This window comes from Petromyzon marinus, chromosome 21 (assembly GCF_048934315.1).
Source record: "Petromyzon marinus isolate PM22_M1 ecotype Great Lakes invasive population chromosome 21, UKy_Petmar_22M1.pri1.0, whole genome shotgun sequence".
Classification (NCBI taxonomy): domain Eukaryota; kingdom Metazoa; phylum Chordata; class Hyperoartia; order Petromyzontiformes; family Petromyzontidae; genus Petromyzon; species Petromyzon marinus.
This window is the reverse complement of record NC_133687.1, coordinates 1,352,374-1,367,857: the sequence shown is the minus strand read 5'-3', so window position 1 is coordinate 1,367,857 and position 15,484 is coordinate 1,352,374. Positions and strand designations below refer to the sequence as shown.

At 49.0% G+C, this 15,484-nt stretch overlaps 1 protein-coding gene across 1 annotated transcript; it reads left to right on the top strand.

The window, feature by feature from the left end:
* The first annotated feature begins 1,133 nt into the window (after positions 1-1,133).
* Positions 1,134-15,122, top strand: GOT1 (glutamic-oxaloacetic transaminase 1). The gene is made up of 9 exons (XM_032958442.2): positions 1,134-1,355; positions 5,602-5,780; positions 7,268-7,379; positions 7,857-7,969; positions 8,524-8,628; positions 8,886-9,036; positions 10,189-10,354; positions 11,229-11,371; positions 12,870-15,122. The coding sequence occupies exons 1-9, from the start codon at positions 1,238-1,240 to the stop codon at positions 13,007-13,009; spliced, it is 1,227 nt and encodes a 408-aa protein (XP_032814333.1). The 5' UTR covers positions 1,134-1,237; the 3' UTR covers positions 13,010-15,122.
* Positions 15,123-15,484: the final 362 nt, after the last annotated feature.

The window sequence follows — 15,484 nt, the reverse complement described above, 5'->3', positions numbered from 1 at the left end:
TATGTCGCTGCTATTGTTGACACGCGGGGCCATTCGCGGTGTTTATCTTTTTCATTTTGTTATTCAATATCATACTGGCCCCTCTATGCTTATCAATGGGACCATATTGATTTTCCGTCAGGCGGGGCCGGCTATCTGGGGTACGGTTTCTGAATGCGGCACCGCCAGGGTCACATTGAACCGCCATATTTATGCGCATCCTCGCCAACGGTGCTGTCCATTGGTTCGTGGCGTCAGCCAATCACAGCACTCCTAGGTCACCGCGCCCCCCATAAACGCGATTATCGTGGCAGGTGATTGGTCAAGCTCTTCATGTCCAGCCACATCATTGGTCAGTTCGCCCTCGCGAGATTTAGGCACCGACAAATAGGAATTCGCCCTTCATTCTACGACCTCTGGGCACTCGTTAAGATTAAATCTCTGTTCTGTAGTTGCCTCGTAATACATTTTTCGCACATTTTTTGCTTAATAATTTTGCATCCCTATTTCACATTCGGCGATGCAGGGGGCTTTGTATTTGTTTAAAGTGCCCCCTTAACAGTGGGATCTTAAAACACATTGCATTAAAATCACAAACACAGACAAGGGTCCCCCTTATAGCCTGAACAGCCAGTTGGAGCAGGTTCTGTTAGCGAGCAGCACCTATGAAAGCCGACACCACGCCCGGCCGCCTTTGTCTCCCCAGTGGCGATGTTTTCACACACCGCACGAGGCCGAGTCGACCTGGGGGGCGGAATCGGTTTCAAATAATCGTCACACTGCTGGTGTCGTCTGTGACGGTGAGCGGGAATCGAATCGGATGGCCTCAGCGATCCCCGGTGTTATAATACTGCAACACATTTGTGTTCGATAAAAAAACAAAAACAAGCACCAAACGGTGACATTTAATCCCCGCGTCCTTATCCCAACCCCATTGGAGGTCACAACCGCCCCGCGCGTCATTCCCCGCGCGACAATCCCACGGCGGCCATCTTGCTCAGGGGGACAAAGCGTGGCGGCTTACGAGCCCTGCGCACCGCCCACCCCTCCCTCGCATTCACGTTGGGAGGTGGCTGGGTTTGGGCTATCTGCTTCCCTACACAGCATGGCCGCTTGGTGACGCCCATCGAGTCGGAGCGGGTAAATAGGGGGCGGCGTGAAGTTGGTGCAGCCTCGCTGCTCTTAGTCGCGCTCTGCCGCTGCCGCCGCCGCCGCCGCCTAACTCGCTCCTCCGCTTCCCCCCCTCCCGTGCCTTACGATGTCATCTCAGTCGTGGTTCTCGGAGGTTCCCCTGGCGCCGCCCGTGGCCGTGTTCCAACTCACGGCCGACTTCAAAGCCGACCCCGACCCCAAGAAAGTCAACCTCGGCGTGGGAGGTGCGTGGTGGCGTGTGTGGTTGCGGCGTTGTCATGGTGGTCGTCTTAGGCGGTCAACCCGTGGCACCCCGAGTCTGTCCGGTGACCTGTCAGCGATCCGTGAACCCTTCACGTAGCCTCAAAGTGCACCTAGCCTGGCACAGACGCCATGGTGACGTAGCCGCCACTGAATGATGAACGCCGATTGTTTTCGGGATCATATGGTGTGGAGTGTGAGGGAGAGCTGTGTGGGGTGTTGGGGTGGTTTGTGTGTGCGTGTCGGGTGTGCTGCGGGGTGGTGGTTGGGTCCGTGAGGTGTATCGGGGCTATCCCATACCTGTCAACCCATACGGGTTACCCGTATTATTGTACAGGGAAATTGAGTTATCAGGTCCATACTGCGTATAGCCGTTTCAATACGGGCAAAATAATGTCTATTTTGGGTTTCTCCCTTGTGATGTGACTTTGTAGGATCAACGTTAAGATTTCTAAGGGCACGGGGTGACTCTAAATTGGTCTGTAATAAGGTAGGCACTGATAAGGGGTTGACAGGTTTGCTATCCACTTCGTGGTGAGGTGTACACGTTGAACTTCTTTCGCACGGTACGTAGCCAATCGTGTTAATCGGTTAGGGGTGTATAGCGATCTGCGCCTGTGCGTATGTGTGGTAGGGAGTGAGTGTGTGTGTCAGCTGTTGTGGTGTGGTGGATGGAGTGGTGCATTCGTGTGCGGGGTGAGAGGAGAGGGGCGAGTGTGGAGGTGTCACGGTGAGGCGAGTGGGGTGTGCATGTCGAGGCGTAATTGGGGCGTGCGCTGTGTGAACTGTGTTTTGAGGTGTGTAAGGCTATGTTAATGTAAGAGATTAGCATGTTAATGGTAGACCGCCGAGCATCCTCCACGGCGAGCGTGCCAAGGTGTTATAACTTAATGAACCGCCCCTACTAGATATGTGATAAAGAGCTTCATAGCTCATCAGATTCTGATTCAAACAACGGGCACTTTAGTGTATATGTATGTAATTCACAAGTGTCCGCCACACTCCGGATCTCCCAAATGAGAGGAAACCTGCATACAATTGCGTAAACAGTCTGCGAATAGACATGACAAATATATGTGTGTACATTGTATACCATTGCCAAATTGGTTTTTAATACACGAGCACACCATGTTCATCTATCAGTCAACGCTCCGGTCCCTTTTTGCGCTTAGGCGCAGCTAGTACATTCCAACTCTTGGGCAGGAGGGGATTGTTGATGGGCTCACTCAGTAATTATCATATTCCCAGCTGATCCTGGGTAAAGTAATGACGCTGTTGGGTTATCCGCGGAGGTGAAACAGGGTTGGACCCTCAAACAGTTGCCACCTCCTGAGATACAAGAAAAACGCAACATGGAAATTTAAAAATCTCATTGCGTGGTGTATTTTTTTATTGGGTGCAATTGTGAATAGCCATATCAGACATGAATACATAAATCATTGTGCTCAAAGATTCAGTCCCGACGAGGTGTGAGATCAAGTTAGGAGATGTCCATGTGCTTGGCATTTCAAGGCCTGAAGACCAAAATTGGTTATCATGCCGACAGTGTGTTCTGGTAGGCAGTTCCATATCTGGATAGCAGAGTGAAGAAGGAAGCTTCTGTCCATGGAGCATGTTCTGCTATTATTACGCTGCTGACAAAAACTGGGATTTTTTATATCATACTAAGATTTACAGATCTCCCACTAGAACTACCACGAAAAAAAGAGGACGTCCTGGGGAAAACCAGGACAGGTGGCAACCCAAGTTCTCAGTCTGCAGGGCTATGTCCATGGGTTCATGTCACTTGGGGCTATTTAGTCTGGGAGCTTTTCCCATCAGATTGTCACGTTAGTTGATGATAATGGCAGCGGCGCACAAGCATACATCGCAAAAAAAACGCAAGACTTTGGTCAGTTGACACTGCCTTTAAAAGGATTCGGATTTGGCAGCTCAGAAGATCAGATTGCAAGTTCAGCCCCCCTCCCCACTCGCTTCAAAGTTCAATGTTTCCTTGGTGCAGCTGTGACAGATCAGTCACGCAGGTTTTTACTGGGCACTCGGGAGATTACATCTGTGTTTGTGTGTTTTGACTTTTTAATACTTTTCATCCAAGGTCGTAAGTGTAAATGTGTTTACTCTGTCCCGTTATGATTACCTGTAAAGAAGAATCCAGTTTGAACAAAACTTTGGTGTTGAGTTTAGTATAACGTTATGTTGCTATTCGAGACTTACCATAGGGAAGTCAGTCTTATTCAAAAGGTTCCCTGTGACCTCCCCAGTAGAACTGCTATCCAAGCCCCGTCGTCTCGTCGGCAGCTATTGCGTTTATTGCTCCTAGCTCGCGTGATGGCTTCAGGGGTAATAGTGGTGGTGATGACAGTGATAATTAAGGAGATGCTGGTACCGACGGTAGGGTGGTGTCAGGGATGATAACCTTGATGATAATAGAGGCAGTGGTACCAGTGATGGTGATGAAGACATTGATGGCTGGAGATGTGGTGGTGATGTTTCTGTCGGAGGGGTGACCTTGGATCTCCGGGTTGTTCACATGATGTTAGGATTACCCCGCTACGCGGGGATGTTGGCTGTGTGGGTGCGCGAAGAGTGGTGGTGGTGCGGGTAATTGACAGCATGCTTGTAACGTCATGATTTTATAGTTCATCTAATAGGCCACCGGCGGCTCTCGATGGGTGCAAGGGGCTGGTAACACCCTCCACCTTCAACTAAATCACTAAAAACACAAAGTTCAAACTCTGCTTGTACCAGAGGCGCAGAGGAAGACAGGTGCCTATATGACATTTCCTAGCCCAGGGGTCGGCAATTGAAATAACAAGAAGAGCCATTTTTTTAAAGAATTCTATATATAAAAAAATAATTCAGGAGCCACAATGCAATGTGAATATGAGACGGTGGTCCTTAATAAATCACGTCATGAAGATGGTCCTTAGAAGCGAATACGGCTCTAGAGCCACAGGTTTCCGACCCCTCTACTCGCCAAACCTCATTTGGAACCAAGAGACTGAACCACTTCACCCTCCCCCTCTGGGTTCCTACAGAAATATAAAAAAACACTGTGACTGACCACATGCAGTTCTTCTGTGGGGAGCTGGACCGGTACCACCCGGACCTCTGTGGAATACAAAAGGTGCGGTGGACTGGTTCTGGCTCCAGTCACCATGAGGGTGGACAGTTTCTTCTCTTGGCTCTTTTTATGAACAAAAGAATGAAGGGGGTGTTGGAGTGCTTGGTGAGATATGGAAAGCTGCCTCCCCATCAGCAGGAGGCAAGGAAGGGTGGGAGTGGTGCCTTGGTCACACACAGAATATGAGCATCAGTGGAGGGATGCTGAGGAGTCAAATGCATTCTATGACCTGTCCCAGGTGTGGACGAAAGTAAACCCCCTCAGTATAGTAACCTTTTTGGGTTATTTTAATTCCCAAGTGGGTCAGCAGCACCTGGCCCAGATTGATTGTAAGGCATGGGCTAGATCATCTCACGTTCTGGTAAGGATTTTTCAACATCACCTTGCCAAGCACGCTGAACAGAGATATGCGGAGCCCAATATGGTTTCAGACTTGGGTGGGTGCCATATTCTCTGTCCGGGCTGATGTGGCACAATAGGATGTGAAGCTTATTAGACTTTCTAGTGACTGCTACTAACAGTGGAGGCGTTGTGAAGGACGCTACTGGACAGTTGGAAGTAGTTGGCCTCAAACAACAGCGGAGAGCAGAGGATTGATGTGCACAACAACAAGCAGAGCACCGGGAGGCTAAAACGCAAGTTCATACAGTGGAGAGCACAGGTGGTGCATCGGTCAGTTAACTCGTATCACCTTGGTCTGTCCCATGACCTGTCAGCAAGCCTTTGATACTTCACATGGCCTCAAAGTGCACCTAGCGTGACGAATAGTGGCTGTTGTCTATATTTGTGATGGCGCAGTGTACTAGCTACGAACTCACTGACCAGAGTTCCATTTCAATTCACAGCCAACATCTTTGGTGATTATTTGAACTGGTCCCGGGCCTTCCTAAGGTCAATTCAGCCTTAAATGAGTACCTGGTGCTGTATGTGAATATCCCCACTTGGGAGACAAACTTGGTCGGGCGTGGTGCTAGCTACACCACCCACTCAAGTGCAATATTTGCCTTCACAGGTGCTCATGAAGAGCGCTCGCATCAACAGCCTGGGTAGGCTACACAAGGGGGGGGGATCGTCGTCTAAACCTGTGTGCGTCCGCGTGTGTGCAGCGTACCGCACGGACGAGGGGCAGCCCTGGGTGCTGCCCGTGGTGGCGCGCGTGGAGCAGCAGATGGGGGCTGGCGTCCTGGACCACGAGTACCTGCCTGTGGTGGGGAGCCCCTTGTTCACGCGCGCCGCCACTGCCATCACCCTCGGCCACGACAGCATCGCCATCGCTGAGGGCAGGGTGCGTTGGTGCATGCGCGTGTGTTGGTAGGATGGGGGGATGTGCATGGTGAGGTGCAGTGACGCAGTGTGGTAGCGGTTAGTGCACTGCGCTACGAAACTGGTGACCTGGTTTTGATTCCCGCTCATGGCCAATGCCAGTGACGATTACCTTAATGGGTCCTGGGCCTTTTCTAGGTCGACTCGACCTCAAATGAGTACCTGGTGCGATGTGTAAATATCGCCACTAGGGAGACAAAGGTGGCCAGACGTGGTGTTGGCCACCCACCAACTCGTGCCGTGCCGGCCTTTATAGGTGCTCGCCAACGGCACTTGCTCCAACAGTATGTTGAGGCTATATGGGGGATCTTTACTTTTGTTTGCAGTGACAGTGGTTAGTGCAACGTGCTACAAAGCTAGCGACCCGAGTGTAATTCCCACTCGCGACTATTAGCAGTGGAGAATATTTGAACCGGTCTTGGGCCTTGCCTAGGTCGACTCGGCCTTATACAAGTGTAATGACAGGGTGACACCTGCCAGCCTGTTAGGGTAATTACGGTTATAGCTGCATTACATAATGCCTTATTATGAAGGGCGTATCTGGGGTAAAGGTGAAGGGCCGTGTCAGTCGAGAAGCTCCGGGAACCATCTCTAAGCGTCTAGTGGGTTCTAGAAAGGGGGCGTGGCCAGAGGTGGAGCTTGGCCATGCCAGGCAGATATAAGGAGCACCGAACCAGAGCTTCGGGGCTGTTAGTGTGGGGTCTGGGTCCTGGTTGAGTCGCCGCCATCGTCATCTCTTCGTCTTCGACCACGTAGCTGTTCTGCAAAACCAGCTCTGCCGCTACACTCGTCAACCAGCCAACATAGCGCAGGACCAGGGATGGGCTGCGTATTTGGTCAACCTAGGTGTAGCCGCGTTACAAAGTGTATCGCCCTGTGTGGTCTTAATAAATAAGAAGCCTTCTACTAGACTTGTGTTGTAAGTCGCTCACTACACAAGTGCCTGGCACCATGTGTAAACATCCGCGCTGGAGTGACAAAGGCTGCCGGCCATGGTGTTGCTCGCCCACCCCCTGTACCGCTCTGAATGTGCTTGCTAACAGCACTTGCCCCAACCGTCTATGAAGGCTATATGTTGTGGATTTTCTCTCCAACACACAGGTGTGCTGTACTAGTAACGAATTGGCATGTTCTGTTTACGTGACAAACCTTACTAATTGGCTGTGTCGGGTGGTGGCAGGTTTAACGATGCATTTATATTTACGTGATCTAACCCAAAAAACCTGTATTATAGATGATATTGGTCACGAAAGCCTACATATTAAACGACACGGGGGATGTTTGTCTCTGTCTTTGGAGTGTGTGGTGACAGCATGGTTTGTGTGTGTGGTCTGTTTGTGGTGACATTGTGGTGTGTGTGGAGTCTGTGTGGTGACAGTGTCGGGGGTGTGGCGAGGGTGGAGTCGCTGCGTCTTCTGCATCTCTCTATTTCTCTGGATGCGTGCGCAGGCCGGTGGGGTGCAGGCTCTGGGAGGCACGGGCGCTCTCCATGTGGGAGCTGAGTTCCTAAAGCGATGGCACACACCCAATGTGCCCGTCTACGTCTCCTCACCCACGTGGGGTGCGGGGTCACACCACACCATCGATAAACGGGTTCACCACACCACATAGGGTGTCGCCACAACACACAAGACCTCAATGCACAGGGGCTTGCCACATTATACAGGGGCTCGCCACACATGTTTGGGACCACACTAATCCTACGTGTGGTCATGTGTATTTGGAGATTGCATGTCTCTCTCCCCGTGGTCGTGTGGATTTTTCTACAGGGCCTCTTTTTTCCCCCTTCCCTCCACATTTGTAAACATGCGTTTAGAGTATCTGGCTGCTATACATTTCCACGCGATAACTCAATTGGTTGACCTATCATTTGTGGCCAGGTTGCTTCTGAAAAAGAGCTATTTAGCTCAGTGGGGTCTGACCTGGTAAAATTAAAGTAGCAGTTTTAGTGTGCATTGCTGGCCTTCATAGGTGCTCTCAAAAAAGCACTTTACCCAACAGTCTGAAGGCTTCACAGGAGATCTTTGTCTTCGCTCAGAGAACCACAACGCCGTGTTCCGGAATGCCGGCTTCACCGACATCCGCTCGTATCGCTACTGGGATGCCGAAAAGCGTGGACTTGCCATTGACGCGCTCATCGCTGACTTCGAGGTGGGGAGACAAAGGCGGCCGGGCACGTGCAGTGTGTGTGTTTGCCCAACCACGGCATCACCATCATTGCCGCCATCATTCTCATCACCATTGGCAAGATCATCATCATTATCTTTACCATTAGCACCATTACGGTTACCATCACCACCAACACCACCACCATATTCACTCTCAGCACCATTGTCTTCATCATCAGCACTATCGGCAACATCTTCACCATTCGTACCCTCATCTTTACCATCCCCATCATCGCCATCACCACTACCACTATCTCTACGATCAACGCCACCATCATCTCCACCATCTCCACCATAGTCATCTCTACCATCATTTCCACCATCGTTATTATGTATGTACCCACCCGTGTATGTATACGATTGGCTACATACGTGCAAAAGTGTGTTTAGCCGTTTGTGTGTTTACCCATGTGTGTGCGCACTGTGTGTTTACCCGTGTGTGTTTGTGTTTACGCTATGTGTGTGCACTGTGTGTGTTGACCTGTGTCTGTGAACTTTGTGTGTTTACCCGTGTGTGTGTGTACTGTGTGTGTGTAGGCAGCTCCTCCGCACTCCGTGATGCTTCTCCACGCCTGTGCGCACAACCCAACCGGTACGGACCCCACACCGGCCGAGTGGGACCGCATCTTTACCGTCATCAAGGTAACGGCCACAGCAGCATAGTGGCTAAAGATCTGAACCGGTCTCGGGGCCTCGACTAAGTCAATTTGGCCATAAAAAAATGTGTACCTGGTGCGGTATCATAACATCAGCACTCGAAACACAAAGGCGGCCGGGCGTGATGCTGGCTCTGCGGGCCCCCTCGGGCCTCCATAGGTGCTCTCTAACAATGCTTGCAGCAACAGTCTCTTGAGGCCACACGGGGGTGGGAGAGCTAATCTTTGTCTTTCTGTGCACAGGAGAAGCAGCTCTTCCCATTTTTCGACTCGGCGTACCAGGGCTTTGCTTCGGGAGACCTGGATCGTGACGCGGCCGCTGTGCGTCTCTTCGTGAGCCGCGGCATGGAGCTCCTCTGTGCTCAGTCCTTCAGCAAGAACTTCGGCCTCTACAGTGAGCCCCAGGGGGGTGGTGCTGTGGTAGAGGGATCTGGTGTGTGTCTTTGTTGTGGCGCCATGGTAGCTAGGAGATATGAACTACCTCCCCTGGTATACATGAGGTTGTGGGTTCGATTTCAACCCCTGATGCCTACTGTATATTTGGAGTTTGCATGTCTCTCTCCCTGTGGTCGTGTGGATTTTTATCTGGGTCTTCCAGTTTTTCCCTTCACATTTGTAACCATGCGTTTACAGTATTTTGCTGCAATACATTTACACACGATAAGCTACTTATTTGAGCTATCATGTGTGGCCAGGTTGCTTCTGACAAAGAGCTATATAGCTCAGTGGGCCTTATCTGGTCAAATGAAAAGTTCAGTTTAGTTTAATGTGGGTGTGTGTACGTGTGTGCATCTGTGTACCAGCAAGTTTATGTATGTTCATCCTTGTGTGTGTATTCGTGTGCTATGTATATGGTCGTGGTGGCTTATGCACCCACAGAAAATTGACATCAGTGGAGGGATACAGACAAGGCTGATGAGTTGAATGCCTTCTCTGTGTGACTGCCTGTCCTAGGTACTCGGAATTTAGTTAATTTTAGGTGACTTTGATGCCCAAGTAGGTTATGATACAGGCACCTGGGCCGGAGTGGAGGCATGGTCAGATCACTTAATAACGTGAGGAGGCTGCTAGACCTATGTGCAGCCCATGGGCTTGTAATCGCTAACACACTGTTCCAGCATGGGTGCATCCACACATTATGGGTGCATGCCAGGTCCAAGAAATAACATTTGTTTTACTACATATTGATGAACAACAAATGTGAGCCCATATCCTTGACACAAGGACCTACCGTGGAGCTCATCTGCCCCACTGATCATTGCCGTTTTATCAGTAAGATGCGCCTGCCAGAATTTCACTGTGGTGTAAGCATCTATCTAGGACCCCATTCAAACCCACAATAGCCTGATCTCGGCTTGCTGATGAAGTTTGCAAGCGAGGATTTCCTCATCAATTGTAAATGGGCTTAGCATCATCCCCCCTCTTTTGATGTCGAGGGGAAATGTGTTCGCTAACAGCAGTTGCCCCAAAAGTCTGTTAAGGCTATGGGGGAGGGATCTTTGTATGTTTATTAATATACGTATATATGTGTATGTGTGTGGTGCAGACGAGCGTGTAGGAAACCTGGTGGTGGTTGCACGTGACCCCATGCGCCTCCAGGCCATCATCTCCCAGATGGTGATGGTGGTGCGGCCCATGTGGTCCAACCCTCCTCACCATGGGGGAACCATCGTAGCCACGACGCTCAACAACCCCGCGCTATTTGCCGAGTGGTAAGCTCCAAACAGAGACAGAAAAAAATTCCCTGTATAGCCTAAAACAGACTGTTGTGGCAAGTGCTTTTAGTGAGCACCAGTGAAGGCCAGCATAAGACACCAGGGTTTGGGTGTTCATTACCATACCCGGCTGCCATTGTCTGCCCACTGCTGATGTTTACACACCACATTAGATACTTGTTTATGGCTGAGTCAATCTAACGGAGATCCAGGTCCAGTTCAAATATTCGCCACTTATTGATCGTGAGCGGGAGTTGAACTTGAGTCGCCAGATTCGTAGCACTGCACTGACGCTCCCCCACTATGCTCCACATACACTTCCATGGACACTCATGATATCCACTTTTGGATGAAGGCCTCGGAAGTAGTTCAGTAATGTCTGCTTCTATGGGCTGTTCCCTAACACGAAGGGTCGCACTGCTCTGCCAACGTTCAGAATTGATCTCCGTCTCCTGATGATGCTGATGAGGATAAACTTGGGGGGGGGGGGAAGATTATCTTGAAATGATGGATGATGATGGTGATGATGACGACGACTATGGTGCTTTTCGATTTAAAGCTTTCGTGACTGCAAGGATTCATCTTCTTTGGTTCTTTCGGTAAAGTCACATAGAATGAGAATAAAATAGTACAATAAAACAATCGAATTCTCACGACGTTTCGGCCACAACACAAGTAGCCGTCCTCAGGTGAAGAAACAGGACGGTCCTGGTTCTTCACCTGAGGACGGCTACTTGTGTTGTGGCCGAAACATCGTGAGAATTTGATTGTTTTGTTTTATTATTTTATTCTCATTCTACGTGACTTTACCGAAAGAACCAAAGAAGACTATGGTACTGTGTCTGATCATGCTGCACGCACGCATGAACAGGAAGGACAACGTCCGCATGATGGCGGAGCGCGTGCTGCTGATGCGTGAGAAGTTGCGGGAGAAACTCAAGAGCCTGGGAACACCCGGAAACTGGGACCACATCACGCGCCAGATCGGCATGTTCAGCTACACCGGCCTCAACCGTGAGTCTCACGCCCTTTAAGACTGATAACGCATCACCGCTGTCTGCCACGCTGCCGGGTTTTGCTGAAATGTTGGCAAAAATATTCCGACATTCCGAAGAGTTCCCTAACACAGTGAAACGTTAGACATTGTGCTGGTAAAGCACGAGCTCAAACCAAAAAAATACACCGTCGCACAACCACAAAAAACTACATGGCGATATACATCATCATCACTAATCATCAACAGCAGCCAATCGAATTTACATATTAGTCATATATTTACTCCTGTAGCCGTCCCGTCTTGTGTCTCTCACCGTGATTGTAACGAGAGCACAGGGTGACTAAATACATTAATGGAGGACGATGGATGTGAAGTTTGGTTCCCGTCGCCTTGCGTATCACACGGCTGGTTGAGGTGACTGGACAGCTTCACCAAGCGGGACCACGAGTGGGCCATGCAACGGCAACACTTTGTTTGAAAGTGCTCTTCTGGGTAGCCTTCGTATTTCTACAACGGTGACAAAAAGACACCACATTAGCCCAATTGCCACACAAGCGCCACACTTCAATCCGCCACCAGACTTCAGCCAATCTCGCACCTGAAGAGGGGCCCATGAACATGGATTTTACAACTGCTGTCTGGACGTGGCCTAATGTGCACGTGTAGCTTGGGGTCCAATCCCCGAGCTGCTCTTGCATCACATGTACCCTCACCTTGCCTAAAGCAATTATATGGCGCATCAGGTGCCACGTGGTATTTTCACCCAAACATAAAGAATGCAGCAGCAAGATGCAGCACAAAACCCTTTCCCGTTCCGATGACGTACGTGCACTGTTTTTCTTCCGATTACATACGTTTATGTTATCGGAGCGGAATCGGAAGCAAAAGGCCATGCGGGAGGGCGTGTAGCAGTTTCTTGCCAGGTATCATAGAGTGCGGTCATGTCACTCCAGTTTTCTGCGGTAAATACAGTACAATATCTTTAAAAACAGCAGCGCGATACGCCTCTCTAAATAAAATTAACGCTAACCGCTTTCACGTACTGAGATTCAGTACGTGCAAGCGTACTGCAACACGTTGCGTAGTGCAGTTACACGATTCATCGCAGGTCGACTTACATCGGCTACGCTCTGAATATTATGAATATATTACCAAACTACTCAATTATGTGTGGCGTGAGAATTTTTTATTGTTTTATATATATTTTGTTATTTTGTTGTTTCTCTTCAACGTGACTTTACCGAAAAAAACTAAGAATATGAATTACTGCAGTCACGAAAGCTTTAAATCAAAATTTATGTAACGGCTGTCAAACCTTTACACATTCGTCAGTAACACTGCCCTGAGAGGGAATAATACTGTCTTCATAGACATTTTGCAAAACAAACAAAAAATAAGTCTTATTTATTTTTTACTCTCTTAATGGTCGACTTTTTGTCATTAAGTTTGAATTATGTGCATCACTTCCTCGTGTTAATCTCACTCTCTCCTCTGCCCCCTTCCCTCGCCTCACAGCTGCCCAGGTGGAGTTCCTCATTAAACAGAAACACGTGTACCTCATGAAGTCGGGGCGCATCAACATGTGCGGCCTCAACTCGCACAACCTCGATTACGTGGCCGAGGCCATCCACGCCGCCGTCACAACGGTGGCCTGAGAGCCGCACGGCACCGCATTGCATGACACCACACGGCACGACACCACACGGCATGAGACCGAAGCACCAGGATCTCGCCCCCCGTGAAAGGTCCACCAATCACACCGCTTCATGCTTCACGTTTGCAACGTACCACAATGTGCACACCACACCACATTAAAGAACCAAGTCCACACCGTTTCATGTTTGTAACATACCAAACAGCGTATAAAACTAAGTACAGCTGACCACGATATGCGCTTACGCACCCGCATCACTCCGCGCACACACTCACACGCCACACATCACATATTCAGAGCATAGATATGCCCATCACTCGTGTATAATTTCTAAACCAAAATAATAATAATAAAAACACAGACGCACGTAGGCTCTCGCATGCACACAATGTTCTGGTTACAGACCAAGCCCACAATGCGGGTGATTTTGGGTCACGCAGGACACACAAATGAATAATGCACTTAATTTTACCTTTTTGTGCGGTGATTTCGTCCAATCTCAGTTCAACTAAAATGAGACTTTAGATGTGGTGGGGACAATAGCTCTGTCTAGTCTTACCACATTGCATGCTTCATTAGTGCAATATATATTGTATTTACATGGCGCTGTGCTGTAAAAAATATCCACGATCCAAAAACATTTGATACAAGAGTTGAATTGCAGGTCCGGCTGGCACGGGGTCGTGCATATTTATTGTCGATAGCGACGTCTTAACTTGGACCAGTGTTGTCAAATCCCAGCGATGCAATGTGAAAGCAAACCAGTGACAAATCTGGTGACCTGGGACAAGAATGTCATGCAGATTTCAGAGCAATTCCAGGTACGTATTAAGGATCCTGCATCTGGGTAGTTCAATACTTGGTCAATCATTGTTTGAATTTAGGTCAATTAGTCAAACTGGTGTGGAAGTCAGACTCTTAACTGGTATAGGAATTCAAACTTGAGCCATACTGAGACGCACTGTGGAGTCCACAGGTCTAACCTATTGACCCAAGACTACCCGGCTCACGACTGTCCACTTCAACACCATCTCACCCGCAAACCGATATGATCCGCGACAACCAAATTCAATAGCATGTTTGGGCGATTCTGTGATTCTCGCAGTGGTAATGTACTAACTTCCATTAAATCTAAAAGGCCTGAAATACGAACTCTGGAAAATGTTTAACCACACGTGACACGTATACTTTACTGATTATATTATATCATCGCTGTAATGTAAGTTGTCTAAATATTTATTGGACTAAAGTTAAAGTGAAAACGTACATTTCAAGTTGTTCGAAACAGTGATGCCCAGTTTCTAGAAAGTTCTATGAAGACGGAGTACGCAAAATTAGAAGATAAGAACATGTTACGTCGGTCACTCGCAAATAAAGTGGTCAATTAACGTGATCTGACCAGTACCCAAACCCATAAGCTATAAAAAACGACCTCACCCACAGGTAACCTGTGGGGACAACCCAATGTTACACTGTAGTTGAGGCCTTATTCCAAACCCACTTTGGAGTTCTCTCAAAATATATTTGTCTAGAGTCATACTAAAACTGCTCTTGTGTGGAGTTTGGAGGCATTTTATGCCTGTCAAGTTTGGGGTTTTTTCGGAGAGTGGATTTTTTTGTTACAAGTGCAGTGACATGGAATGGGTCCTTATGGAGCATGGCGCTGATTGTTGGCAGAGGATCTGCGGTTGCAGCAGCCCTGTCTGTCAGCAGGTCACACGATAACCTGAGAGAGGGATGTAGGGCAAAGGTGATAGAGGGGGCACGTGAGGTAAGCCCGGGAATACACTAGTAGGTTCTAGAAGAGGGGCGTGGCTGTGGACAGAGCAAGGTTATGCCAGGAGGATAAAAGGGGACCCCGAGCAATGGTTCGGGGCTGTTGCTTGGTGTGGAATCTCGTCGGGCTGCTGGAGTCTTCGTCGCCGTCTTCACCTCAGCGTTGTCAGTCAGGCAGTCTGTTCGCTGTCCTGACTGAAGTGTGGTTACCTCTTGTAATAAATAGCGTGCCTCCTATTCCTAGTATCACTACACAAGCACTGATGACCGCGATCGTCAGTTGGTGGCCTGTGCTGCTGGTGGTGGATTAGGAGGCAATAAATGTTCTTCGAAAATCACTTGATAAAGATTAAAGCGCTTGATTTGGTGTCCGTGCGATGCATAAATGCTTGAACCAGCCAGTTTTTGTTATTGTGCTTGTTACCCAGGGAAACCTCACTGAATCTCGATAAACTTATTCAGGAAGATCCAGCCAAGTTTTTGCAGTTCGGGGCAATGTTGCTGCTGTGTGTAATCCCAAATTAATAATTTCCATCTATTGGAAGTTTTTGCTCGCTCCGCTACAAGCCCAGCGATCCAAGTTAAATGAAAGTGCTGTACAGAGGTGTACGTTATGACCATCAATAATCAGCGAGACCCGATAACAATAACCTCCGTTTTAGCCCCATCCCCATTCAGCTGGAGATAGTTGTACTGCATC